The 27521-nt window shown below is 36.9% G+C and overlaps 5 protein-coding genes across 13 annotated transcripts; 2 read left to right on the top strand and 3 right to left on the bottom strand.

Moving 5' to 3' along the window:
- Positions 1–116: 116 nt before the first annotated feature.
- On the bottom strand, positions 117–9028 carry LOC124410806 (forkhead box protein J1-B-like). Of its 2 annotated transcripts, none has more exons than XM_046889440.1 (4): positions 8810–9028; positions 2629–2880; positions 2145–2323; positions 117–1070 (listed from the first exon to the last, which is right to left on the bottom strand). In XM_046889440.1, exons 2-4 carry the CDS (start codon positions 2852–2854, stop codon positions 693–695), a joined length of 783 nt encoding a protein of 260 aa, XP_046745396.1. In that variant the 5' UTR covers positions 2855–2880; positions 8810–9028; the 3' UTR covers positions 117–692. The 2 variants fall into 2 exon arrangements, with proteins under 2 accessions (XP_046745396.1, XP_046745397.1); XM_046889441.1 differs by lacking the exon at positions 8810–9028 and adding an exon at positions 3716–3845.
- Positions 9029–10938: 1910 nt separating this feature from the next.
- LOC124410804 (dual specificity mitogen-activated protein kinase kinase 4-like) lies at positions 10939–15693 on the bottom strand. 7 transcript variants are annotated; one of them, XM_046889436.1, is made up of 9 exons: positions 15220–15693; positions 14488–14556; positions 13721–13832; positions 13269–13346; positions 12992–13169; positions 12653–12772; positions 12136–12435; positions 11693–11919; positions 10939–11587 (listed from the first exon to the last, which is right to left on the bottom strand). In XM_046889436.1, the coding sequence occupies exons 1-9, from the start codon at positions 15260–15262 to the stop codon at positions 11422–11424; spliced, it is 1293 nt and encodes a 430-aa protein (XP_046745392.1). In that variant the 5' UTR covers positions 15263–15693; the 3' UTR covers positions 10939–11421. The 7 variants fall into 7 exon arrangements, with proteins under 7 accessions (XP_046745392.1, XP_046745391.1, XP_046745390.1 ...); XM_046889435.1 differs by having other exon boundaries at positions 12992–13181; XM_046889434.1 differs by having other exon boundaries at positions 13269–13361.
- Positions 15694–15948: 255 nt separating this feature from the next.
- On the top strand, positions 15949–18171 carry LOC124410807 (28S ribosomal protein S7, mitochondrial). Of its 2 annotated transcripts, none has more exons than XM_046889443.1 (5): positions 15949–16071; positions 16851–17039; positions 17236–17467; positions 17783–17920; positions 17994–18171. In XM_046889443.1, the coding sequence occupies exons 1-5, from the start codon at positions 15998–16000 to the stop codon at positions 18153–18155; spliced, it is 795 nt and encodes a 264-aa protein (XP_046745399.1). In that variant the 5' UTR covers positions 15949–15997; the 3' UTR covers positions 18156–18171. The 2 variants fall into 2 exon arrangements, with proteins under 2 accessions (XP_046745399.1, XP_046745398.1); XM_046889442.1 differs by having other exon boundaries at positions 18010–18171.
- A 135-nt stretch (positions 18172–18306) lies between these two features.
- Positions 18307–19341, bottom strand: LOC124410808 (transmembrane protein 186). Its single transcript, XM_046889444.1, has 2 exons — positions 18865–19341; positions 18307–18656 (listed from the first exon to the last, which is right to left on the bottom strand). The coding sequence occupies exons 1-2, from the start codon at positions 19142–19144 to the stop codon at positions 18337–18339; spliced, it is 600 nt and encodes a 199-aa protein (XP_046745400.1). The 5' UTR covers positions 19145–19341; the 3' UTR covers positions 18307–18336.
- Positions 19342–19746: 405 nt separating this feature from the next.
- LOC124411230 (transducin beta-like protein 3) lies at positions 19747–26634 on the top strand. The gene is made up of 15 exons (XM_046890227.1): positions 19747–19787; positions 20072–20123; positions 20293–20500; positions 20937–21111; positions 21465–21635; positions 22040–22212; positions 23402–23601; positions 23778–23981; positions 24181–24370; positions 24454–24575; positions 24638–24796; positions 24861–25026; positions 25184–25408; positions 25792–25919; positions 26314–26634. The coding sequence occupies exons 1-15, from the start codon at positions 19762–19764 to the stop codon at positions 26506–26508; spliced, it is 2394 nt and encodes a 797-aa protein (XP_046746183.1). The 5' UTR covers positions 19747–19761; the 3' UTR covers positions 26509–26634.
- Positions 26635–27521: the final 887 nt, after the last annotated feature.

Consider the following 27521-nt stretch of genomic DNA (forward strand, 5'->3'; position numbering starts at 1 on the left):
GTTATTCATGTTAATGTAACAAATTTCATTATATGTATACTGATAAATACTAAATCATGTCTTATCGTTTTTTGGACGGATTTTATTGCTTGAACTTGAGTGTTTTTTTTTTTTTTTTTCACGTGTGGTACTTGTTGTTTGAGTCGGTTCTACGGTATTACTAATTGTATCTACACTAATTTAATTAAGAAAAAAATTCGATTACAATAACTAAAGATTTTTCTTCTTAAAGTTGTTAAAATTTCTTAATATTTGAAGAATATTGTCCGAAAATTTTCAACTCCATTGCCGGACATCACTTTAGATATTATACAATATTTAAATCACTATATAAAATGTATGTTTGAATTTTTTTAATTCGCGAATATACAATTTACTTGTGCAAATCACTCGAAGGATCGTCGTGCGTATTAAAGTTAGAGACAAAAAGGTTGTCTGAATATTTAATTCTATACATGAGCAACGGTTATAATTATTGCTGTCAGCGTAAATTTACCGCGGGATGTTTGAACCTTGAACGATAGATGTATCGTATACGTCGGGTTATTTCACGGCAATTTCACAGGAGTAAATCCGCCTGAATTTAGGCAATTGAGAGACAATTTTCAAGGAAATAACCCGGCGTCATTATTTTATGAAAAAAAAAAAAAAAAAAAAAAGAATTAGGAGGAAAAGAAGAAGAAATATGATGCTTACAAGGAATCTAATAAAGAATCGAGAAGATCAAGCTGATTCTCATCCCAGCCGACAGTTGCGATCAGAAGTCCTGTAAGGTCATCTTCGCTTAGACTAACCTGTGTCGATTCGGGGACTTCTGGCAGGCTGTCTGGAATTGGGGGTGAAACGCTGCTCGGTGGAGTTTCGTACAAGGCTACAGGTGTCGAATTTGCGGTTGGTACCGCTGTTTTGGTCGTGCTATTTCGGCGGGACGAGACCCGCCTTCGCGAACGTCTTCCTTCCTCTAATCTCTCAAGATCCAATTTCCAAAAACCTCCCTTACCCGGCTCGTCTTTCGATCGTGGCAGCTTCACGAAACATTTGTTCAACGATAGATTGTGGCGGATTGAGTTCTGCGCATATAAACACCAAACGTTCAATTACTTCGACTTCTTTTAAACACTTCATGCACGTTAACTTTTTATTTGTTAAACTACTATTTTGGTAATAACTACCGAGTTTTTTGGTCCCACATGGTTCTTGTAATATTTCTAAGTCTATAAAAATATCAAATTTATGTATTCATTTAGTGAAAGAATAACCATTTGCTGCTAATCTACTATGAAAATCCAGATGCCAATTTCTACACAAGTGTAATACACTTCAAACAATTTCACAGAATTATTTCAGAATTTTTCTTGCTTTTGTTCGGCTGCTATATTGGATACGCCATTTTGAATTTCCGAATTTCGAGTGCAGATTTGTACTCAGTAACCCCAAAAACCATGCAACGTAAAGTTTTAACAAAATCAGACAACTTTTTGAATTCCTGTCCGCCATATTGGATCCGCTATTTTGAATTTTGGAATTTCGAGTTCAGATTCGTAATCACCGACCCCTAAAGACCCATGCATGCAAAATTTCAAGAGATTCGCATAAAAGGAAAAATGTATGCATGAAAGAGTTAAGGGGATACTATAAGTCAGTGTTTACCGACCGAGCGAAATATTAACTTGTTTTGACTGTCACCTACGCTTACGTATCATTGACGTTAAGAAGTTAATGATAGTGCCATTCTACATACAATGACGAATAGGAATAACTAAAAAAAAAGTCTTGTTTTACGCAACAATTATAATTCCAGGAAATGTATTTCTGTAATTCGATTACTACTTATTGAAGTAATACATTTTCTGATGTTATTCTAGTAAAGAAATAAAATGAGTTTTTTTTATTGTTTTTGTCTGGCACTGAATATAGCATCGCGCTACCAGTAGCTTTTTTGCGTCAATGATGAGTAAGTGAAGGTAAGAGTAAAAATAAGTGATATTTTACTCCGTCGGTAAAGACTGACTATAGCATCCTCTTAATAACAAATTTTTTGTCCCAATTTTGAACATTCTAGAAATCTGAACTACTGTTTTCGGAATAATTGGATTGGGATGAAATCCAGAAGCGAACGGACGAGATAATATTGACATACGAACCTGCCACGCGGGATCGGCATGCTTGTAGTACATGAAGTTTTCTCTTATCCATCTGTAGATGCTCGATAGTGTCAGTTTGTTATTATTAGCCCGCATCGCCAAGCAGATTAATGTTGCGTATGAGAAAGGAGGTTTAGCATCCGAGTCCAGACGGTACTTTTCCGCATTTTCAGCAAGGTCTAAAACGAAATATATCTCTTCTATAGCGTGATGCATGTTTCAGTTTTAACCTTAGTTGTATGTACCAATTTCGTCGAAACTCATAATCACGGATTGTCAAAAGAAGATAACATTTCGTTAACGTTTGTTTAATTGCGTTTTACGAACGCGTCCAATTTTCAAACGCACCCATCAAGATCGGTTTTGAAATTTCAGAGGTTAACGGTGACTTTCTGTACCACATTTTTATGACAATTTGAAATGGATTCTTGTGGACGCGTTTGGAAATTTTACCAATTTCACAATCTTTACTATCTTTGTATACCTAGTTCAGCTTTAAGCAATGGTGACATTTTCTTTGGTGCATGCTGAGCGATCGGAGGAGGCGAAGGCGAGCATGGTGGAGTCGGTAGATTTGAGGCACTGGTGATGTCGAGGGATTGGAGCCAGGAAAGGCTCGTGAGTTCTGCTTCTACTCCGTAGCTCTCCGTATCCATATTCTCTGACAGTGATCCTTCATCCGAAAGGCCTTCGATAGTATCAATTCTCATTTTTACCGTGTCATATCAGTATCGGCCTGTACAGACACACAAAATCTTTACATTAATCTCAGGCTCGAGTTGTGAAAAACTCTATACCTCTGACATAAACTTTTTTCTAGATATATATCGATGTTATTTCAAGAATAGAGTGAAAGCTCATAAAAATTCTAAGCTTTTTGAACATGATATAAATAAAATACGTGTATTAATCTGCTGATCTTTTTGATACCTTTAAATCTATGTATTAGCGGACAATCTCAGCCTGACCAACGGTTTTTTATTCAGACTATTCAGAATCGTATGCTTGTTGAGAAAATAAAAACTAGATATCTGGAATCAACGAATTTTCATTATATTTAGGTTCCTATTCGATTACGAAAGTGCATTCACAATCGAAAAGTAAACTACGTATATGGGTGCATATAATGAATTTATAGAAAGTGTACCTTATACTTAGAATGTTAACGCATAATTAATACCGTCAATAGAACGAGTTCTATTACGCCTATTACAGAACCATCACAAAACGAATGCTCCAGTTACACGTAACACTTGAGTTGAAATTAATTTTAGATACCATCAGTCTTCGGTTTTAACGGCGATAGAATGGTCAATTATTCAATCCGAACTTAAAGTACCAACACCTTGCACAGTGCGAAAAGACCCCGATCTCCTTAACACGCAATGTATAATCGAACTGTTAAAGCACATCACGTCCATAGATCGATATAATGCGTGCGTATGACCGGTACATACATAAAATCATGCGACGCAACTAGACAACCAAATCGCGATATGATGGATGCCTTTATCCGAAGCTCAAGAAATACCAAAAACAAAAGAAAGAAGATAAAATAAAAGACGACTTACCGAATCAAGATTCCTCGTGGGACTTGATCAGCACATTTTAAACAATAACGCTTCTCGAACGGATCTGACGGATAAAAACGCATCCGATTCTGCAGAAGTCACGTAGAGACTAGACGCGCAACTTGCGATGGACGCGACTTCCAGATCACGAGGCATCGCCGGCTCAAACTGAACTCCCGCGCGCAACCCTCACGGCTTCTACCGTTACCCGCACCTATTTGTGCGCGCGTGCGATGGACAGGTGCGCGACCAGGAGCTGCCCTGGCCCTGCCTTCCTGCTTGCGTCGCAGGTGGACCTTTCGCCATCCGACCACCCGTCACCCTCAGCCACAATTTCCCAACCCTGGGCTACCCCTACCGGAAGTTCCGTTGCTCGTGTCCCGATTGCGAGCGTAACGTTGAGCCAGAGTCCGTTCTCAACGAGGTGGACGATGAATTTGAACTTCCAACATTTTTCAATCTATTTATTATTTTTTAAATTTCTCACTGAGGTAGCAGAGCTCGAGACAAAAAGAAGCAATTTTTTTTTTCGACCTCATTTTTGGCCGTGAATTTTTGTGCTTGAGAACGTAGAATTTTGTGATAAATTCATGATTATATTAGATTGGCTCTAGTTGTTGTTGTTGTTGTTGTTTTTGTAAGGAGGGTATGGAAGTTTCGGAAGATTTTTCAGATAAAGACGACGGAAGGTAGATGTGGACGCTTTTACCAGGATTTTAGAGTGATGGAGGTACGATATCAAGGTCGGTGTGACATAGTTCCGAAAATCTCTGAAGAGTATTATTTTTTCTGTATTTGGTTTCATTTTTGTATTTTTTGGATAAACTTGAGATGTAAAAAAAAAATCGAGTTTTTCATCCAAATATCGCTTTTCTGCGACATATGTGAGAATGTTGATAAAAATAATTAACTAGAGCCAATTTCAAAAACTACGCTTACACTCCTAGGGTCGTTGATATCAAATCTCTTTCTAAGACTACTCAAACATCAAAGGCAACAAAACCACCGTTGATCAGTGTAATTCGATAATTCGATCAAATTTCGGGATTAATCATCAGGCTGAAGTTTGTAACGTTATTGTAATTACGCATCGTTGGAAAAGTCTTTATTTTTCAATTCTAGGATTAACTAAACTTTAGCAAACTGTTACTGCAGCATCAAGAAACTCGAATTTTGTAGATTCAACTTGTACAATTGTTCTAAAGGTACGAAATAGTAATTTTTTATTTCAACGTTTCCATACGTTAACGTTTTTAAATTTGCAGTCTCGAGATTACTCTGCCTGTTTCCGATCTGCGAAAGTTTTGGTAAAAACTGCAAAGTACTTTTTCCTTGCGTTCACTCTTCGAATAAATTTTCCTTTGTTCATCACGAACCGGTTTTTACCAGGTGACTGATCTGTCCAGTGTGCAATCAGCAGAAGTCGAAAGTGTGCTTCAGGCAATTGGGAGTCCAATTTCGAACTTGATCTCTAGAATCTTAGCTGTAAATGGTTTCGAGCTTGCAGCTATAGCTACCCTTAAACGATGTTATATCGCATGCAGATTGAAAGTTGGACAAATCGAAGGTCGCAGTGAAATTAGAATTTCGGAGGTTGATTCTCGAGTCGTTCGTCTTTCTAGATATATCAGCGGATCGATGAAAGTGTCATTGAACCGTCTCTGCGGCATTCCTTATCTTAACGAACTTTGATCGGACAAGGATAAGAAATAATAGTTTCCAGTTTTTTTAAGATTCGCGATAAACTTGAGCATTATAAATTGCGCGGTAGGTATTTCTAATTTTTTACCCAAAAAAAAAAAAAAAAATCTGGACTGATCCACTTTGATGTTATCGCGTAAAAACAGCGAAACGAAACCCCCTGCGCAGCAGCAACCACGAATGATATTAAAGCGTTCTAAATATAAAACCAAATCACGTGAAAGTAAGGGGGTGCATAACGTAAAGTGTTAAAACAAGAAATCTTGCGTGCTACGTTGATACGTCTTAAGGGTCGGCAACAGGGTTGGCAAGGGTTAGCAGGGTTTGTTCAAGGGGTTGGCAGTATAGCGGAACTCCTCCTGTGGGTCGATGCCGGTATAGAAAGAAAGGAGTCAGGCCAGGCTCCTGACTGACAATGAGTTCCTCTTTTCTCGTCATGTCGAATTTTCGCATTCCCATAATTTTCAATTAAAAAAAAGTGCGAAAGATTTGTACACAGAACAGTGATTAAGTTCAAAAATGTTCTACACTTTTTCCAGTATTTCATTCTACCACATGTATCTTACTTCTATATGATGTTTATTAATTTGCAATTAAGAACTATCAGCACGTTTATCGCGTGGATAATTGTTTAAAACGCGTATCTATAATTTTATTATAATCAATTGACCGAATCTCATTTTATCCGTAAACATGAGTACGCTTTTCGGATTTCACAAACTTTGTTAATCGTACAGATCTTCCCAAAACGAGCGTTTCGCCATCTGTTTTTTTTGCACGGTATCAAGACTATCAAGCCATGATGAGTGATGAGAAAACGGCATATGTCGGTTCACAGTGCTGCAGCAGTCATGCGTGTAAAACTAGGTAGAAATAATTTGAATAACAAGTCTGCGACACACAAGCACACTAGTAATAGTCATTTATTTTCTAGTATATGAACGTGGTGAACTGGCGTGTTAAACTTGTCTCACAAATGTAGACATGGTATTTACGTAGTGTGACTGACTACGAAGCAAAAATTAACACATTTTACCAACAAACGTAACGACATTGTCGTCTGTTCGCAATGGTACAGAAGGAGAAAAAATTGCTTCCCCGATCATGTATCATTGAGAAAAAATTGCTCGGTATACTGTTGTTATTGGTGCTGAGGCTGGAGTTAGTAACGTTAACATAACGAGATATCGCGAGGAAAAAATCATTATTGCGTAATTTTCGAACGACTTTTTCTAAACATGCATCGTTGCGGTAACGATACTAACTTCAATCTTATCATTGATGATGGTTCATATAGGTATTGTGTAATTCCAGTATTCATAGACGCGTGATTAATTTTCGACAGCTTTATTCTGCCCTTGAATCTAATCTATTTAAGCTTCACGTTTTTTCGCTTCTGCATTGACATTGATCAATTTCCCCGTTTCATTATGTATAATTTTCAAATATGGAGTTGCGATTCACAACATTTTGGATACTTCCGAAACGGCAACATTCTAGATAAATCGAGATTATTATGCAAAAAAGAAAAAAAAAAAAAAACGTCAAAAATATCGATTTGCGGTTGATGGATAAATTTTGATAGTTTTCACGTCACTTAAGACCGGATTAATGAAAATCGATTAAGTCGATCAAGTGCAACCGCCTTGTCCTGCACCAGCAGCACAGGTGAAAAGGTACCGTTTGGTACTGTGCAGGGGGTCCTGGTATCTGTTTGTTCAAAGGGGTGCGAAGCATAAGGGCTCGGAGGCTTTGAGCCTTTGGGGGTGAGTGGCTATTTTGTCCGGCAGAAACGGCCGGATCGTTCGCGGGTTGGCCAGGCCGCGTGTCCGTCTGTCAGTTCGACACCAACACAACTTGACACACACTGCCGTCGAGGTATATATAGAGAACGATCAATAATCTCCTGGGAACATCCCCCTGTGCCCAGTTCTGTAGCACCTGCCAGGGTTGCGTCAGGTTGACTCATTGTGTCGGCAGTAATTGAACAGGTTCTTTTCAATCGGTTGCTATTCCTCATCGACGTATAAGGTACCATCGATTTATCGAAATGAGGATTTCACCACCCCTCAAACTTTCATCATGTTCGACCGTGTTTCCAGGCTTCCTAAAATTTTTGGATTCGTATGGAAATTCGATGTTCGAGCATCGTTTGGGTAGTAAAAAGTTCGTTTTTTCTGGGGGTTGAAACGGCACATCTGGAGTACCTGCTGGCAAGCACGTCGAAGTGATCATCGGAGACTTGAAAACGGCTATAGGTCAAACTGACTCGGATACGTGGACGTGTTTCACTGGGTTGTGAAGTCCACGTAGGTACATGCATGTATACCTGTATTTGTACCCATAATATATACCTAACCATGCCAATGACGAATCGAATCGTAGCTACACGACGCAAGCTTCTGCGAAGTAGATTTGCAAAGCGGCGAGGCTGGTTACGAGTTTTACGATTATTAAAGGGTTGGTATAATTGATAATGGTGGATGATTCAAGGTGAATTCTAATATTTCTGATGGAAAGTTATGGCTATACCATAGCGTGGAATTGAATAAGCACAAACGATTGAGGAGATATACTGCGAATGGTTGAAAAAATATGAAAAGATTTTAATTTGTAATTTCATTACTTTCATACTAGCCTCTGGAACAGTTTGATTTCCATATTCAAAGCCAAATGAACAATTATAGTGGTACAACTTTCTTGAGATAAGGAATTTGAATTATCTATGAAACAAATGAAGTAACGCCTCGACGGTTAAAAGTGGGTGCTGATTCTCCCTGAAATGTCGTTTAGAGGTATAGTTGATCGTTTGATTCGTCAAAGTAATCCTTATACAAGCTTCGATGACTTGTCTTGCCAAATTGACGAGAAATCATCGGTACTTTTACAAAATTATAAGACGAATCAGGCGGGGGGACGAATTTCAAGATTTTGATACCTAATTTTCACTTTCGTTGTCAGTCGTTGTTGAGTAGATATCAACGACTTCCGTTCCGTGGGTCCGTTTAAGCGATATCTAATGGAGATATCGGGTCGGTGAGAAAGTGCGCCGAACATTGAGGATCGTTACAATTAATTTCATAGTGCGATAGTGTTATAATACCGGCATTGTTGAATACAAATGTGCAACAATCGATCATGCAATTGAATAAGTGGCGTCATTGATGTGCGAGGTGAACGTTAACGTTAATTGATTGAAAGATCAAGGATCAAGGAAAGAAACGATCCGATCCCCCTATCGCGTGACGGACGGTTGATCAAATCACCCCTTCCTCATCCTCTCATCGTTAGAAATGGAAAGTAAAAAGTGCACAACAACGAGCCGAAGAAGGCTATTAGTACAATTGAGCCGGTGAAAAATCTCACATCACTTATTTTCATCCGCTCACTCACCTTCGGGCAGCGAGTGAAATCCTCGCGGAGAGAAACCAACACCCTCGGTAGCCTGATACACCAGCGGAATACCAAAGATGATCCTTTGGGTCCAGGATCGATATACCGTTAAGCGTAAAGCGCGTAATTCACGCGCACCACTTCCTCTTCACCCTCTCAGGGTTGTTTAAATCTACTCTTACCGCTACTTTTCCTCTCCGCAGCTTATCCTCGTGCAGGCTGCTTAAGCAGACTCCCGAGAATACCGCGGCGAGCAATGGAACGAAACCTACGTTCTACGCTTCTTCTGGTTCACCGCTTCGCGCACCTCAATGAATCGGCGGACAGCCGTCCCTCTGGGACCAGCGCACCACCGCCTCCTGCCTCCTGCCTCCTGCCTCCTGCCTCTCGTCCGGCCGCCATCTTCTTACTCGGCGGTGGCGGTGGCCGCAGGTGTATAGCTACGGTGAATATTGATTGGAATTCTGTCACCCTGTTCGCCGGCGCTACCTGCACCACACGACGCGATCAGGTCTCCTCCTCCAGGCGCGACGCAGCTGTACCCGCAGTTTTCCTTCCTTCCTTCCTTCCTTCCTTCCTTCCTGACTTCCTGACTTCCTCCAGTTCTTCTTTCTTCTTTTTCATTCCCCCTGTCGCTACACCTCCCCTCCTCCTCCTCCTCCTCCTCCTCCTCCTCCTCTTCTCGGTATTCAATTCTCCAGATAGTTGCTAATTCCATGGTATCATCGTCATCCGCTATATCTAGTCCTGCGATTGACTCCTGGTTGGTTAGTTGGATCGTTGGTAGGTTGATCTTCTGCACCTTTGTTATACGAGCGACAGTCGACGCTATGCGGGTACGACGAGGCGTTCACCCTGCCTGCCTGCCTGCCTTGCTCGCTTTGTTATTTTTTCCTTATATAGGTACATGGGTATACATGCATAGCCATTTTCGTACAGCATATCTGTACACATGAGTGCGATGCATGTATAATTCTATATTTGAATATCACGAGCGGTAACCAACGCTTGTATCTGTATCGGGTGTGACATGAGATGGTTTGTAAATTATTGAAACGATTGATTATTTTCTATGCCTATATAACCCACGCTTGGTGGCGGCGGCAACTTCCCAAGATTGAACCAACGCGTCTCGCCGTCGATCCATCATATTTACGACACGCATTAACCCATACTGACCGTCGCCAATTCGCAATCGCTGGGTGCAGGGTACTGTTTTTAATCCATTACGGTTGTTGATACAATTTGCGAATTTTCCCAGAGGATATCTTATTAGTACTTATTTTTTAATAGGGTCGCTCGGCCATCTGGTTCGAAAAGATTATCAACATACAATGGCATCAAGTTTTTAAATAATGTTTGAAGTCTTTGGGCGTCATTTTTGACTATTCACTGAAAGAATTTATGTCATTATTTGAGCGTCCGTGAAATGAAGTTTTTTTTATGGCAAATTCTTACTGGTGAGAACCAACAGCATTTTGACCATAAATCGGCGTAATGCAAAACTCAAAATTTCTGAAGTGCTTTTGATTTTTACACAGTAAACGAAAAGTGTCGATTTGATTGTTTTAAACAAAAACCTAACGGTTAATATCTGTGGTTTGCAAAGCAAACTTTTTTAAATGATGTATAAAGATCACATAGAATTTTTATATTTCATTTGACACTAAAAATCTGATTGTGTGTATAGTGTTTCAGGTTACACACTGAGATTAAAAACAAGTTCGTGTTTATAAAATTGTACTTAGTTCGCTAATATTTAATAAAGAAATATTCCAGTTTCTAGCATGTGACGTGTGAAGGAAATAGTATACTTTTTGAAATTTAGGAACGAATTATCCGTGTAATTATTCAACTCGTGTGTACAGTTCTGAATCAATTATTATTATTATTATTATCATTCATTATTTATTATTCTTACAGTACAGTATTTTAACGTTGGTATAAGCTTGTTCCTAATAAAATCGCCAGAACGAGCAATTAGGTACTTTGTACTGTTTTGGCGAACTATTTCCAAGTCATATGCATATATAAAACATGGAATTAAAACATTAAACAATATATACAATTCACAACAATTTTCTTTTCGTGTATTTCTTTCTTTCTTTTTTTTTTTTTTTTTTTTTTAATACTTTTCAATTGTTACTCTCCGTTTTGTTTGTTTTTTTTTTACGTTTTTCTCGTCTTCTTTTTCTATGATTGAAATTCGTAATACCTATTAGAAGAACTACGGATCGTTCTGGAGATGATATCTAATATATGTATATTTTTACTTTGTGTAAGCGGTATGCCACAGCTGTGTTTTGCGACATTTCATATTTCTTTTTGTTTCTCACAAGATTCGTAGGAAATTATTTTCTATTATACGTAATATCTCCGCGATTTTTTTCCTCTTTTCTTCTTTCTCTACATATTTGATACAATTGAATGTCGTTCATTACCTCCTACTCGTTACGGAGTATCCGGGTTTCAAAAGTCCTTCATCAAGAGGGGCAGGGGAGGGGGCCTTTCCGTAATAAAATTATATTCCAAGGGGAACATAGTATATTATCTACGTTACTTTTACGGATGAGGTCCATGGAATGCATTTCTTTTCATTCAATTTTTCTCTCTTAAGGCTGATTCGTGGTGAACGGCGTCACTCCATTGTTAGCCATACTGTCTAACACTCCGCTGACATACGCGGCCACGTCTATTTTCGCTTCTTCACCTTTCCTTATGAAAGGATGTTCCAAAAGTTTGTTGTATTTTGGACGCTGCGTCTCTTCCTTGATCAAACTGCAAGTAAAAACGGTAAAACAATTTAGAATCTATCTCGAATCCGAACATCCTCCATGATCGCAAAGATTTAACTAATTTTTAAAGTCACGTCTCAGTCATTACCATGTATTTACGAAATTGACAAAATCCATTGTAAAACGATTTCCATTCTCGTTGGGTGACAAGCGCGGCGGGTCTCCTTGTACCACCTGATATAGCTGTTCGAATACCGAATTCCATTTTGGATATGGAAAATATCCAGTCGCTACTTCCATCAACGTTATCCCCAGAGACCATACGTCGCTCCTCACGTCATATCCTCTTGCTCGTTGGGGATCTATCCTTTCCGGCTGTAAAAGAATTTTTTCCTCGTTACGTGGCAGGATTGGAAAAAGTAGACGGTAAACTCAATGAAATTTTACACTTTTTATAACCTGCGACTTGAATGGATTTCAGATTAATATCTCTGCTGTTTAAAATTACGGTAAAATCGATCATTTGCGAAAATGCTTTGAACTTACGTTTTTACTTGGGTCAAAATTAGTATTTCTTTAGTTATTACTCACAGCCATGTAAGGCCTGCATCCGGCGTCTCGTGTTCGGGCAATTGAATCAACCAACTGTCCAGAAATGCCAAAATCGCATAGCTTGATGTTACCACGACGGTCGAGAAGTATGTTGCTTGGCTTAACATCACGGTGAATAATTTTGAGCTTCTCCTTAAGATAATTTAATGCCTTAACTGTAGCTACTGTGATTTTTCCCAGTATACTTTCAGGTATCCTCTCGTTTAATCTCTCATATATAAATTTGTAGAATTTGTCTAAAGACGTGTCCATTAGTTCCATGCAAATCCAACAGTCTCCCTGTTTAAAAAAATAAGTAAAACCGTCGTAACATCACTTTAGTTAAAAGTTTTACAACAAAACGAGGTCGAAGATATAATTTCAAAATACAGGTATTATACAGTTCGACTAACTCACAATGTTGGATGAAAATAATTTTTTTTTTTACCTGATAGTTGCAAGTTTTCTTATTAGCAAAAATTCTAGATTTAAATACATGAAACTAAAAGTTATTTACCTCTTTAAATAAAGCTCCATAAAATTGCACGATGCAGGGACACTCGTTGGATTTCATAACAACTTCCAAATCCATTAAAAGTTGTTTCTGTTCTCTTTCATCCACTGTTGAGCGAATCCTCTATGTAACGGAAAAACCAAAAATTGCATTCACAAGGAATCGTGATAAGCTTGTGCAATATTTTTTGATCTGAATAAATATTGTGAAGGATTTTTCATTGCGAATCAAGGAAAGTTATAAGTTTTGTCAAAACACTTGTATAACTGATTATGATTCGTGATGAAAATTGTTTTTACATAATTACAAAACCTTTGGTCTAAAGGAAATTATTCTTCTCACCTTCACAGCCATGACGGTATTGCTTATCCTATGTATCATCTTATTTACAGTGCCAAATCCTCCGCGCCCGATCTCTCCCAAATCTTGTAAATCCTCGCTGGTAAAATCGTATATCGTGTCAGGAGATAACTGAAGTTTTCCAGTGCTCTGCATTGATTGACACATCCGTAATTTCTCCCTGGAATAATACCTCATATGCACAGAATTACTGCAGTATGAACATCGTTGTAACTTAATTCAGTGCAATATATAATTATCTCGCATTCAAGCTTATTACCTTGCTTTATCAGGGAGAAATTCTTGTTGCGCTGCCGGCCGAGGCCTGATCGGCAACTTGGGCAAAGGTAAGGGCAAGCTAGGGCGAGACGACCTATTATTCATAGTAATGTCATTAAGAATTCAGTTTTTCATGCCTTTCCAAAGAATTTCGTCGTTAGTAGAAATCCGGTTGATTGTAAAATCGGCGTGGTTATACGTTGTTACGTTCGTTAAACCTAATACCTCGAAATTCCTTGCAAACGTTTCCGAACCAAAAATTTACTCCCTCCATACACAATTGTACGAATATTTATTCATAATATACAATTTGCGTGGTAGAATATGATTTGGAAGAACGACTCTTGCAACTCTTACTTGTCAGAGTTGGTAAAGAATATTTTTCCACATTATTCCACATTGAATTAAAGGAGGAAAGTGTGCAATTGGTTTTTGACAACGTCGTTTACTTACGGCAATGGTTGGCATGATGACATACTGGTGGAATTGGAGTGAGTCGAGTTTGTGGAATTTGAAAAGGTCAGGCTGCTAGATCCCAGGTTCATCTTTAACGCCTGTCTTTTCTCTGTTGAATCGAGTAAACGAATAAATTAAGTTGATGCGAGAACATGCTTAACGACAATAACAAATCAATTCAGAGGATGGATGGAATTAGAAGCCAAGTTCATGAGAGATGTGATTACAAACTCTGCAAGTTATTAACAAAAGAAATGTCAAAGATAAGACAAAGATTAAAAAGATCTTGAAACTAAGGAACATACTCCATCAATTATCATATTGAAGTCGGTAATGCTTCATGCTGAGGAAAAACCTTTATTTCGCCATTTTGAAATCATCTGAAATTTAGTAGACCGTAATTAAACAAAATACGCTCATATTTCGAAATTTTAGTTCTTTCAAAATTGTAAAAGTAAGAAAATAGTTATTATTAGCCAATGTTTCGTTACAAGAACATTACCAACTTGAACCTCGTCTGTAATTAATGTCAAATGATGAAAGTCTTGTATGGAAGTGTGGAGATCCCAAAATATATTGTCATATGCCGTTACGGATCCTCCGAAGGAATTTCATACCATATTCAAGTAATGAATTTTACATCGCAATAACTTGCTGAATTTTTTCAATTTTCCTCTCATCTCTCGTTATGGATTAATTACGTGCTTGATCCATTGATCCATCAACTGAATTAATTATTGATAAAGTAGAATCTAATCAGGTACCTGACACATCGTTCTGAATATCGTTATTGGACAGAAAATCCAAACGTGGAAAGAAGTTTCTGCCGGTTCCTGCAATGTTAGACAAGACTTAAAAAATCATTGTTATCCATAAAAGTTATTCACGGGCGTTACGTCTAGGCTAGAACTCAGTTTGATCAACGTTGCTAACCTCGGACATTAGTCTACGTCAAAATAATGACGATAATAATAACAACACTGAATATTACCGTATATCATTAAAGACGTTACAAAGTTGAATTATGAAATATCCGTGTACATCAATAAGCTCGTTTTTCGAATCCGTGGAAATGTCAAAACGCGTCAAAGACCGACGGATGCGAGAAAAAAGAGATAAGAAGGCAGGGGATAAGGTGCATGTTTGTTGGGGATCGTGGATCCCGCTGATAAGACATTCCGTAGGAAACAACGTAGGTAAATGCGTCGTAAATCGTGTAGAAACATGCAAAACGAAGGCGGTTAAACAAGCGAGCGACGTTTCAGCAGACGATAAATAACAACTGGATTGAATGAAATGTGGGTTACACCGATTGTTGCGGGTAGTCGAAACAGACGACTGACGATGTGAACGACGACTACCTGCATCTGCAACGACACTAGGACGGGCCATAAGACTGCCAGAGAACGTATTTGGAAGACAATAGATGTGGAAAAGACGAAGAGAGCGATCGGCAAGATGTAACGAGTTAATGAAGCAGCGAAGGAAGAACGAACCTTGGTTTAATTGATGCGAAGAGTTTCCTTGATTCTCTGCCATTTTGATAATTGTGGTGTTTTTAACGTCCCGTTTGGGTGCGGAAAATTCGTTTCTCCGCCGTATTTTCGATCCAAACACAGAGACGAAGTTAATCCAACCAACCACCACTTGTCGAGGCTCTCCTTCGATTCAACGGGCTTAGGAGACCTTTTCACACGAACTTATCAATCTAACGGCGAACGTTGTTTTCAATGTACGAATCATTTGGGGGGTTATTTAACGTGTCGTTTTTTTTCCTCTCTCTCACTCCCTCTCTATCACTCTATCTATTTTATCAACGACTAACGATTTCACCGTTTTATTTTTTAACACGTATCGTTTATTTTCATTTGACTCCTCTGTGTTTTCTTCCTTTCTATTCTTCCTTCTTTTACTCGTCAACGCGATTGCTCCCAGGCGGGTACCTCGAAACCACTACTACTTACTTTTCTTTGCCGTAAGTTGTGCTGGTTCATACCAATCGTACGATCAAACTCGAGTTCACCTCGCATTGGCTGAGACACCAGGTACACTTTTCCGCAGTAATTCTCAGATGGTTAATTTTTTGGACAAGTCTGTTACGTTGGCAATCCAGAGTAGCCGGGAAACAGGATTTGCCATGTTAGGTGCTGTGCCGCATTTGACCGCCGATGCTGATGCGGGCTGATTCTGCATTACCGATGTAACCGACTTGTCCTAAAGATTAGCAGTTTCAGAATCATTGCGAGCGAGTGTACAAAGAGGAAGCCAACGAAAATGGCCGCGCTTAAAATGTTTCACAGCAGACAATTCGCGTCTGCTACCATTCGGTCTTTATTATCAACAAACAGGTGCGTCTTGTCAATTTGGGTATAATTTATCGGTCATATTTATTCCACGGCCTTTTTTCATGTCCATTTTTTATTACAAGTCTATAGAATAATCTTTAATCATCATTCGTGTTATCAATCGTATAACCTCAAAAGCACCGGGGTGTGAGAAAAGAATTTGATATTTGTTTTGAAGAGTTGTTGTAATTCATTGCTAAACACAGAAATTATCCTTGAAATATGAAGCTTAAGCTAGCAAACAGAGTTAGCAGATAAACTTGTCAAACTTTTTGGAAATAGAATAATGCAGTTCAGTTTTATCCTCGGATTTCTATAGAGGTATAGGGGATTCCGGATATTTTACAAAATTTTGATTATTGGACTTCACTAACCTATTCGAATAATCGTTAGAACGTTTGACTGCCAATTCTGGCTGCTAGCATCAGCCTCATTCTCAAAATGGGAATTAGAAATCGTTTTCAGAAATATTTGGCAAACTTTATGCACTATGGTTGTTCAATCACTTCCTTGACTCAACACACTCAAGGACCAGTTGTCAAGCTCGCTCTATTATCAATATTATATTTGATATAAATCAAAATTGGTCATTTGTTGTCGATGAATTTATCAGATTATAAAACATTCCGCAGTAATAAATCAAGTATAGATGTCTAAAAAGGTGGAGAACATAAGGAATTACAAATACCAATTTTTAGAGTTACTTTATTCGAAGAACTGTATTACACAACAAATGTTTTTGAATATTTCCAATTCCAGTTTACCATTTTGACTTATTATAGATGGAACGAAGTCAGCATCAAGAAAAATGACTACAGCATTTATCCATCATACTATGTTAGACCGGTTTATAAAAAGGAGAATCAAAGTGCTCTCAAAGGAACTGAAGAGGCTGATGAACTCGCTAATTCCCCGATCAAAGCAGCTAGAAACAATGAGACGAGTTCAGTTTTTCATGACGAAGTTCTAAGGTTGTGTGTTGATTTTTTATCCATCTCATCGATATAAGAGTTGAAAAAATTCATCAATGTTTATATGAATGCCTGAAAAACTGATCATTTTTTTAAGTAATCCATCGTGATCATATTTCTTTATTTCTTTTTTTTTTTTTTTTTTCATTCTGGTAGCATAAATCAGTAGGTTAAAAAATTTTTTTATCTCATGCAGACAATTTACCAATTACATTATGAAAAAGGGAAATAAGATATTGGCACGCAAATTACTGGAGAAATCACTAGAGAATGTGAAGAGGATACAATTGGAAAGATATCACAAAGCAAGCCCCGAAGATAAATTCGGCATGCAACTAGATCCGAAAGTAATTATGCACCGGGCTATTGAAAATTGTAAACCACTACTGAAACTGGTACCAATTAAAAGAGGTGGAGCCACATATCAGGTATATGAAATTCAGTTATTGTTGAGTAAAACGTTTGAGATCTGAGTTGGTTTAATTATATTCGACTAGGCTTGTGTATTACAAAAGAACAAACTCTTAAATTTTATGGTCATAACTGTGTAGTATTGAGTAAGAAAATTGAGGATTTGGCTTCATTTTCGCCTAGTACTTGAACTGTGCAAGTTTTAGTTATAAATACCCTCATCCAACTCATAGCGTTTTTGGCTATGTTTGCATATTCTTTTGTATATTCTTTTGAATATTCATCATTTTTCCTTAAAATAATTATTGAACTTCCTTTCGAAACTCCTCCAGGTTCCAATACCAGTGACAGAAAAAACTGCACAGTGGCTTGCTTCAAAGTGGCTGCTTGAAGCTGCTAGAGACAAGGAAAATAACGCGCATCTTCCAGACAAATTAGCATATGAAATTCTTGATGCATTTAATGATCAGGTTTTTATACTCTTTTCAATAATTTTCAAAGTCATCGAACCATCGCTTTCAATTTTTTCCACCTGTGCCAAATAATGGTCTGATTTCAGGGACGTGTTATCAAGAAGAAACAAGATTTACACAAGCAATGCGAAGCAAATCGAGCCTATGCTCATTACAGGTGGAGCTAAATATTGTCCCCGTTAATTTCCTCCATCGTCAAGCTATTGTAAATTTTAAAACTCATATAAAATAAATATGTCATTCACAAACGAGGTGTGCATTGAATACGTTTTCTAATCAACGATGATATCGTTTGGGAATGATCACGTTAAGGATCAGTTAATCGACTGAATAACATGTACACGATATTTGACAAAAAACATTTATTTACTCTACATATATATTTTTATTGCCTAGGAATACCTATTTTTAATTTAAACTCTTTTTGTCAGAACATGCTCGCCAAATATTAGTTTAAATTTAGCGGGATCTTCAATAATTGCATATTTCAAATTGAATTTGAGAGTATCCTTCGTAGAGTAACGTTGCAAGCTGTAATAAGGCAGGATGGGATTGGTTGACGTCTCACTCAGAGGCCAGATATCATTTATATCCATGTCAACGTCGACTCTGGTTCCCCAAATATTTGCGTATGAAACTTTCACAGTTTTTTGATCGTCCATCAAGTATATCATTCCGATTCGATTTTGACCGAGGAAACCAATCGTAAAGAATGCCAAACACCACGACAATCCTGTATAAAATATACTTTATCGTTATACAAAATATACCGTTGCCATGTGAAAATATTGTCCTAAGTAATTTCTAGGAACTTTTATGGGACATCATTGATTTCTCTAAAGCATGGTAAAGGAGAACGATAACGCAAGGCTTGGAAAAACTATGCACATAGCGTTGAACTGTTACAGTATAAGAAATGAACAAAAAAAACAAGAAATTACCAGTTCCTGCAAACAAAACTGCAGTCTCTGTACTGATGACATCTGATATGGCAAGAACCACTGCTCCGGATATACCGGTACCGGTTGCAATGGTTTGATACAACTTTAGCCTGTTGACAATACTGGCAGCACGTATCAACGGGTACTTGTAAATCAAGTGATAATCGACATAACGAGTCACTGCATTTGACTGAAAACGTATGGGTTGATTGATTTTATCTATACAAGAAGTCACGCTCCTCAATTTATTACATGCACCCAGTCTCAGAATGAAAATCATTTTTAGTAATTTTTTAATTGTCAACGTTCGATTTTTTCACTCATTTATTTTGCAATTCCGGCTTAGCAGATGCAGTCAAACGTATCATTATTATCATTGATACATTTTCTCCTGTGATGATCTATTCGACCTGGCTGTTTAGGTTATGTTAGGTTAGATTCTTTTTCCTTCAGGCGAAGACCGAGGATTTATATTTTCAGTGATTTTCAGTCAACCTAATCTTTGAGTCAACCATTCGAAAAACTGTAAGCAGGCTAATTTTTGTCGGTAAGTAAAAAGTGCTGTATTACCAGAGAGTACTTTTCTATTACGTCAGTTTTCTGACGCAACACAATACCAAGTGATTTTATTGGCTTATTCCGTTCGATCCGACGGATCCGACCAATGAAATCACTTGGTGACGTTTTTTCGAATCGCCATCTTGATTATGACGTCACGAATATAGTTCCGCCAGCCAATTGACAATTGTTGATGAAGAATTAAATCGTGCCCCGCGTGCGTAGTTTTGCGTAGCGTGTAGTCATCCACGTGAGTTCGGAGCAGAGATTATTTCTATTCCAAAGTGATTAGTGGGAGTTACTTTACATGTTACGTATAAAACTCCGTTATTTTGGAAAATGAGTGGAAGCAGCCTCAAGGAATTGTGAGTTTTTCTTCTTAAATATATTCGAGAATACAATTATAAATTCAGCAATATTTGAGGTTATAAAAATCTACCGCCAACAGTTCTAACAACTCCAAGTTTTCTATTTTACATTGTTTTTTCATTGCTTGCGATCCGTCATTTTTACCAGTTTTGTATCCAGCGATTGTTCGCATAAAAATTAACTATAAGCTTATGGAAATCTAGATACATAAAGTATTTGAAATATGGAATAGAACGTCCGTTCATTCGACACATTATATATGTAATTACTGTTTTTCCAGGTACGAGCTTGAATCACAGTATGGACCATTTTTTACTGGAGGAAATATCGAGGTTTGTACTTTTGAGTGATATCACAAGTATCATTTCATTCGATTACCTTTCTTTCATTCATATTGACCAGAAGTCTATTCGATTTGCTGGACCTAGAACTAGCTGACCTCACAATTTCGTGCTCAGCAAAACGGTATTAAAGCATAACTATGTCTCATATTTTCCACAGTGGAGCTCGGACGGACATTATTTTTTTTGCCAGAATGGTGGGACAGTACACGTTCTGTCCCTAGATACTGGACACGTCGAAAGTGTCTTAGGAGAAACTTCGACTGATCAAGATGAGGATACAGTGAACAGTTTTGCACTTGATCCCAGTGACGATGGCATTGTCACACATCATAAAAGTGGACTCTTCAAATTATGGAATTGGAAAGGTATTCATCTGATATCTGCCCATGAATATCAAGACTGAAAGATAATTATGGAGCAGTTCAAACCCTTGTTTGAATGAATATTCAACTATTTGAATTTTTGAACGCATCTGAGATCAATTCAAAGTTTATAATCATCGAAAGAACTAATAGCCAATTTCTTACCAAAGGCATATCAATTGATATTATTACCAAATTTTGATACAGGCTTCTGTGAATCATATTTTACTCTTAGTTTATCAGTATCTGGTAATGTCTAATCACTCTGACTAAATTTGTAGACCACATTTTTTTTACACCTTATTTATTCAATAAGAACAATGGAGAACAGAAAGTATTTATGAACAATCTGAACTTTTTTTCATCCTTTTTCTTTATTTATTCGTAATGTGTTTCGAATTTAATCTGTGGTATATTTTCTTCTTATATTCTGTAACAGAAGTCAAACTCAAAAAAATGTGGAAGGCAATACATAATGGACCAGTCGCCGAAGTTACTTTTTCACGTAATAGCCAAACAATGGCAAGCGGCGGCAGCGATAGTAGCGTTAGATTATGGGACTTGGAACACCAAGCTTGCACACACAATTTGAAGGGTGTTCAAGGAGTCGTGAGGCAAGTTATCGTGGTTATAATAGTCATTTTACAGTCTTATTGTATTCACAATATTCGTCAGCAGGTTGGATCATTGATTCCGATTTATAGTGCCTTAAAAAGATAGAATTTCACAGGGTTGAAATCAAATATTCTAACAACAGATTTTTAAGCTGTTAATTAATAGCGTAAATAAGTGTCCTTCTACAGGCACAATGCGCAAATAATCTACTTAATTTTGTCTTTATGTCTCACGTTCCTTCAAGAATATTTTGTAATAATAATTAAGTTTCTCAATTAGTTTCAATGAGAAGAGAAAACATTATTTTATTACACTTGGCCATTGTTTCTTAAAGTATACGCTTCTCTTTTAGTGTTTTGGCTTTTCATCCACGACCGGATAAAGAGTTAATATTTGCTGCTGGTGATGATACAAAAATATACGCATGGAATTCGATAACTGGTCAACAAAAGATTGTTCTTTCCGGGCATTTCAGCAAGGTTACGTCGCTTTCGTTTCACGACGATGGAATTCATTTAGTCAGGTATTCAAAGCATTTGCTGCAACAATTTATTACCATCTAATGACAGTAGAAGTATCTGTAAGAATTTTTTGCTTCTAATATATAATCACACAAGTAAATATAACAAATATTCTCTGTTTGAAATTTATACAATCATACACTCGATTGATTATATTTATGGTGTTTAAAATAATTGGTGTGGTCAGATAATTTTGACCGACTGCAACAATTGCTGGAGTTAAAGGAAGATACATGCGATTAAATTGGTATTTTATAAAATCGTTCCTTGCATTTCAAGTGATGAAATTTTGGTTTTCAACAAACTCTGTAAATAGTATTGCAACAACCTATGAATTTTTTTTGTTACTTAATTTTTCCAAAATTGATCAGAGATATTAATTGTGACAAATGTCCCTTCCCTACAGTTCTGGAAGAGACAAAGTACTTATCCTGTGGGATATTTCCCAAGGAAGTATAGTACGCACTGTTCCAGTTTACGAAGGCGTTGAGGGTGCCTTCTTGTTACCTACAAACAGTACAAAACTCATATCTTCTTATCAGTCTAATGGGATTTACGTCGCAGCTGCAGGAGAAAAAGGTAGTTACAATTTCTTCACGTTGTATCCATCCCTATTAGGATCGTTCTTAAAAAGTTGATTGTTGAATTTCGAAATTGCGACTCCAGATTCGTAATCAGTGACCCAAGAAACACCCTTATATCAAATTTCATCTAAATCCGTTAGGTAGATTCATTGTTTCCTTGAAAAGTGTTAAATGGGGAACTCAACCCTCCGACAGAACCGGTTACAATTGCGATAAAAATGTGAAAAAATTAGGGAATCATTTTTGAATTCGTTGGAGCTGATTTGAAGGGTGAGACAGTCGAAATTCAAACATACCTTTTTAAGGACCACCCTAATCCCTACTTAGAATTTGTGGTTACACTGCGGCATTTAGAGGAATCTGGAAACTTCATCCTTTGATGAGAAATCATTATGCACTACGGCTGATAGAAATGCTTATCAGTGACACACAAATTAATACAATGAGCGTTATACGCTCTTTCAATTCTCTTCTATAATTATTTTCTTCTCCTACTCGAAATAATAGCAAGTCAAATTTCAATACTTGTTAGTTTATCCAAAGAAAACTGTTTTGCATCTTAATAACTGACTGCATTATCATATACAATAAGATTCTAATAAACGTAGTTCGACGTGCTTTACGACAAATAACACCTTCGTATCTGGTCACTTGGTCTCATGAACTTATATTGACCTTAGAGTTAATAAGAAGCTAAATTTACTCATCCTAATCCCAAAACTACTAATTACTTTTGGCATATTGAATGGATTGAGTTCTCGTATACCGTCAATGTAATATACCGGTCAGTTTTGTTTCATGAACTTATTTTCGTGTGCTTGTTTGTTACATCTTATTCAATTGTATACTTATTCCGGCTTTCACTTTAAACAACAATTGCCGTTCCTCTGTTGTGATTCCAAATGGCTTTGCTAACAAGCTTTATAATATTGCTTTGTTAGTTCAATAGTAAAAATAATAATTGTATTGGAACAATAACGATTGGTAATGCATTATCAAAGAATACGGATGATCAATAGCATGAGCATGTAGATTAACAAAAGCTGTTGGCTCATTGAAATTGTATTGAATACAAATAATATTTTATGGTAATCAATATAATGAGCTCAGATAAACGTTTCCGAGATTTCTGTTATTCAGTGTGCATTATTTCAATACAACAATGACATTGTCTATATTCTTAGGAGTTGTCAAAATATGGGAAATGAGGTCTGGAAACAAGGTATACGAGCAGAAAAATTCTCTGGTCGCATCTGCAAAAGAAGTTGGAGGATTGGCTATTACCCAGCTGTTATACAATCACGTCACTAATAGCTTAGCAGTGGTATCGACAGAGCATAACGTTATTATTCATCAGTTAGACACCTTTGAATGCAAGAAACAGGTACGTTTCGCACGTCTAATGGTTTGACGCATTTTTTATTCTACTGAAAAAACAGTGAGACTATTTCACACCGTAAAAGTTTTACCGATGAAAATTTTTGTAAATTTATTTAGCATGTAGTGTTTGAAACTTTGTTTTTCCCGATGGAAATTTCATACGTACTTAACTGTTTTTAGCTAGTCGGATACAGCGATGAAATCTTGGATGTTGTATATTTTGGTACCAAAGATACGCATTTGGCGGTAGCGACAAACAGTCCTGACATAAAGCTTTACGAATTGACGACAATGAATTGTCAGCTCTTATGTGGTCACACAGATTTTATTTTGTCTCTTGCTACTACGCCAGCCAACTTCAACTTATTACTGTCTTCTGCAAAGGTATTCTCAACTGACGTTTTTATTTTGTAATTCCCTAATTATTGATTAAGTATTAAGATCATCAATGAGATATGAAATTAGTAATGAAGTTAAAAGGCAACAAAGTTGAGTGAAGAAATAAGTTACGAAAAGTAACGAAATTATCAAAAATATCCCAAAATTATTTGAAAACTTCAATTTCTGCTCTGGTTCATTGTAGGACAATAGTGTTAGATTGTGGCTTATGGATTCGGAAACATTTAAAGTTTCTTGCGTTGCTCATGCAGTTAGACACACGGCGTCGGTGGGATCAGTTTCCATATCTCACACATCTGTGAAATTCTTTGCATCAGTAAGTCAAGATTTGTGTTTAAAGATATGGGATTTACCTGAGAAGATTTCATCCAACGGTAAGTGATTTAGCTTTAGATATATCAATCTAGTAACTAAATTGACAGGAGTGGAAAGGAATGTACAAGTATATTTATTACAGAAACAGAAAACTCGCTCAACGTTCGATGCACGGAATTGGCGCATCAGAAAGACATAAACGCCGTTGCAATATCGCCAAATGATAAACTTGTCGCTACTGGATCCCAAGATAAAACTGCCAAGGTATAATTTTTCAGAGCTACCGGAATGCGAGTGTGTCTGCACATCTCATATTTTTTTCACAGTTATGGACTGCGGAAAGCTTACAACTCGTCGGTGTTTTGCGTGGCCATCGCAGAGGAGTTTGGTGTGTAAGATTCTCACCCATAGACCAAGTGCTGTTAACAACTTCAGCAGATTGTAGCATCAAATTATGGTCACTGACTGATCTGTCTTGTTTAAAGGTACGATCGATCATCAAAGTCTATGTTTTACTTGCTTGTTTTTGTTACAAAGCTATTTTTTCAGACGCTAGAAGGGCACGAATCTTCTGTTTTAAGAGCAGAGTTCTTATCTCGAGGAATGCAGCTGGTCACGGCTGGAGCTGATGGGCTCCTCAAACTGTGGAGCATTAAAACGTCCGAATGTGTCGCTACTCTTGAACACCATGAAAACCGAGTCTGGGCACTTGCAGGTTTCTAATTATATGTCTTCTTATTACTGCTTCTGCCGAAGGAATTATGAATCGGAAATAGAAGTATCAAAAATTTGATCTAGATGGATACTTTTACTGCATTCTTGTTGTTTGATGAATCAATGTTTCTATTTTAAAGATTGATGTTTCATTACAGTGTCTCGAAACGAAACTCATATTGTCAGTGGTGGAAGTGATTCGATATTAGGTAAATGGCGAGATGTTACCGAAGAAAAGAAAGCTGCGGCTGCCGCTGAGGCTGAACGTTTGGCGTTAGAAGAACAGAAACTTTCAAATTTATTAAAAGCTGATAAGCTATTAGCCGCTTTAAAGTTGGCTCTTAAACTGGAAAGACCTCTTCAAGTGTTGAAGATTATCGATAGTAAGTAGTTAATACGCTGTCAAATATTTACCAATGTTATCAAGATAACTTTTTGGCAAACACAAATGTTCAATCTTTTATTGCAAATTCTGGATGTCTATATACATAACTATATCAAACTCATAGCAAATATTAAAACTGAACAGCTTAACTTCTTAGTTGATATACTTAATTAATTCTCTGTTTGCTCTGCTACTGATAGAAATTTATTTTCCTACGCGGGTAATTCATTATCACTTCGATAACAGATCAGTACTCAAAATCCCAAATGAATCACACATATAAAAATCATTTTATCCCCCTACAACCCCCACCCTCCGTACGAGGTTTGAAGGTAACCAAAATTAGTTACAAAAAATCAATTATGTATAATATACCTCCAGGTGTTATCAGAAAGGGTGAAGATGGTCTGCGTGAAACGATACATCAGTTAAAGCAAACACAGAAAGAATCATTGCTCAGATGTGCAGTGACGTGGAATACCAACAGTCGGAATGCTCAATCAGCTCAGGTATTATTTACAGAAAAAATTATTGCTGACGAATTTTTCAAAACCTCAGTTTCTAAGTTTCTCAGTAATTTTTTGGGAGTACTAAAGAAAAAAAAATTTCTGCATTAATTTTGTAAAATTCTCAAAAATTTGTCTACCAGATTATTTTTGATTGGTTAGAATTATTGAAATACATTTAAATAGAATTTGTCAAATTGTTGTCAGAAATTCGTTCCAAATTACCAGGCTATTGATCAAGTTTTAAAAATTTCGATAATGCTCTTTACACTCTCTTTTTATTTAATTGAATTTTTCTAATCTCAATTCCAAGAAATTAGACCAGACTGTAAAATGTTTTACAGTCCTGGTATTATTATCATGCTTATTATTTTATTCCACGTTTAACACATTTCAGCTAGTGATAAACGTCCTATTGGACGAGATTAGTAGCGGGGAACTGAAAGTACCTGGATTAGCCTCTTCATTGGAAGCTATGATTCCCTACACCGAAAGACACTTCAAAAGGCTGACTCAGCTCATGCAAGATCTTCACTTTATTTCTTACACCGTTACTTGTATGCAGCCCCATAACAAGATAAGTCCAACTTGAATCTTGCAAATAATTTTACCTTAAATACATACTTGCATCGAGACTATTAACATCGACTATAATCGTCTATCCGTGCTACTTTTTGTACTGGAAAAAGAACGCTATTTGCAAAAAACAAATAATGTACAATATTTATAATAATTATACTACAATGTATGTGAAGCCGGAATCCAACGTAGCTTTTTGAAAAAGTATCCATTTTAAAATAGAAAATAATTTTCATTTGCACGAAAATCATGGCAAAAAGCATTCTGGCAGTGATTTTTGTTTATTAACTGCAATTCTTTTTTTCAAACTATTCTTGAACCATTGACTTTTGCGGAAAATTTACTGTTTCAATATTCCTGGGTTGGATAACGCCTTCCTTCACTGTTCTTATTCATAGCATGCGAATTATTCTAATTTGTGTAAACGTGAAAAAAGAGTTACAGTGTTGTTATCTTATCATTTAGTCCAATTTTCAGAAATTCATCGCTATACCTCAGCTGTTTAGCATAAACGAGTGACTCATTTTCACTACTTATATTTTAGTCAAACGTTCCTATTGTGTTAAAAAAAATATGTTACATCAGTTCATTGCTCTATGTGTTCATTACCAATTTCGATGAATCAGTTGACGACTGCGATACTTTAATAAACCTTCGTTACTCACGCAGCTGCTCGATAAATCATTGAAGAAAAAATCACAATAAATTTTTTCCTATAGGATCGTTTTTGCAGCACGTGTTTCAACATGAAAGATATTACATAAATGCGGTTCATTTCACATGATTGAGCAATTGACAGTGATCACGTTTTCAAATGTCCAACCTCTCCCGTTTCTTAAATTTGTTTTCTTCATTTCGCTTACCTATTTACTTAAAAGTTTCTCAATTGAAACTCGTAATTAACGTTTTCAACAAGAGCACGTTGGTCACGAAAATTAAGTCACGATCAAAAGAACACCCTGTCAAGATTTTCAACAACAAACTGTTGCAAGAATAATTGTATTATTGTATTTTTTTTTTTTCTAT

This window comes from Diprion similis, chromosome 10 (genome assembly GCF_021155765.1).
Source record: "Diprion similis isolate iyDipSimi1 chromosome 10, iyDipSimi1.1, whole genome shotgun sequence".
Lineage (NCBI taxonomy): Eukaryota > Metazoa > Arthropoda > Insecta > Hymenoptera > Diprionidae > Diprion > Diprion similis.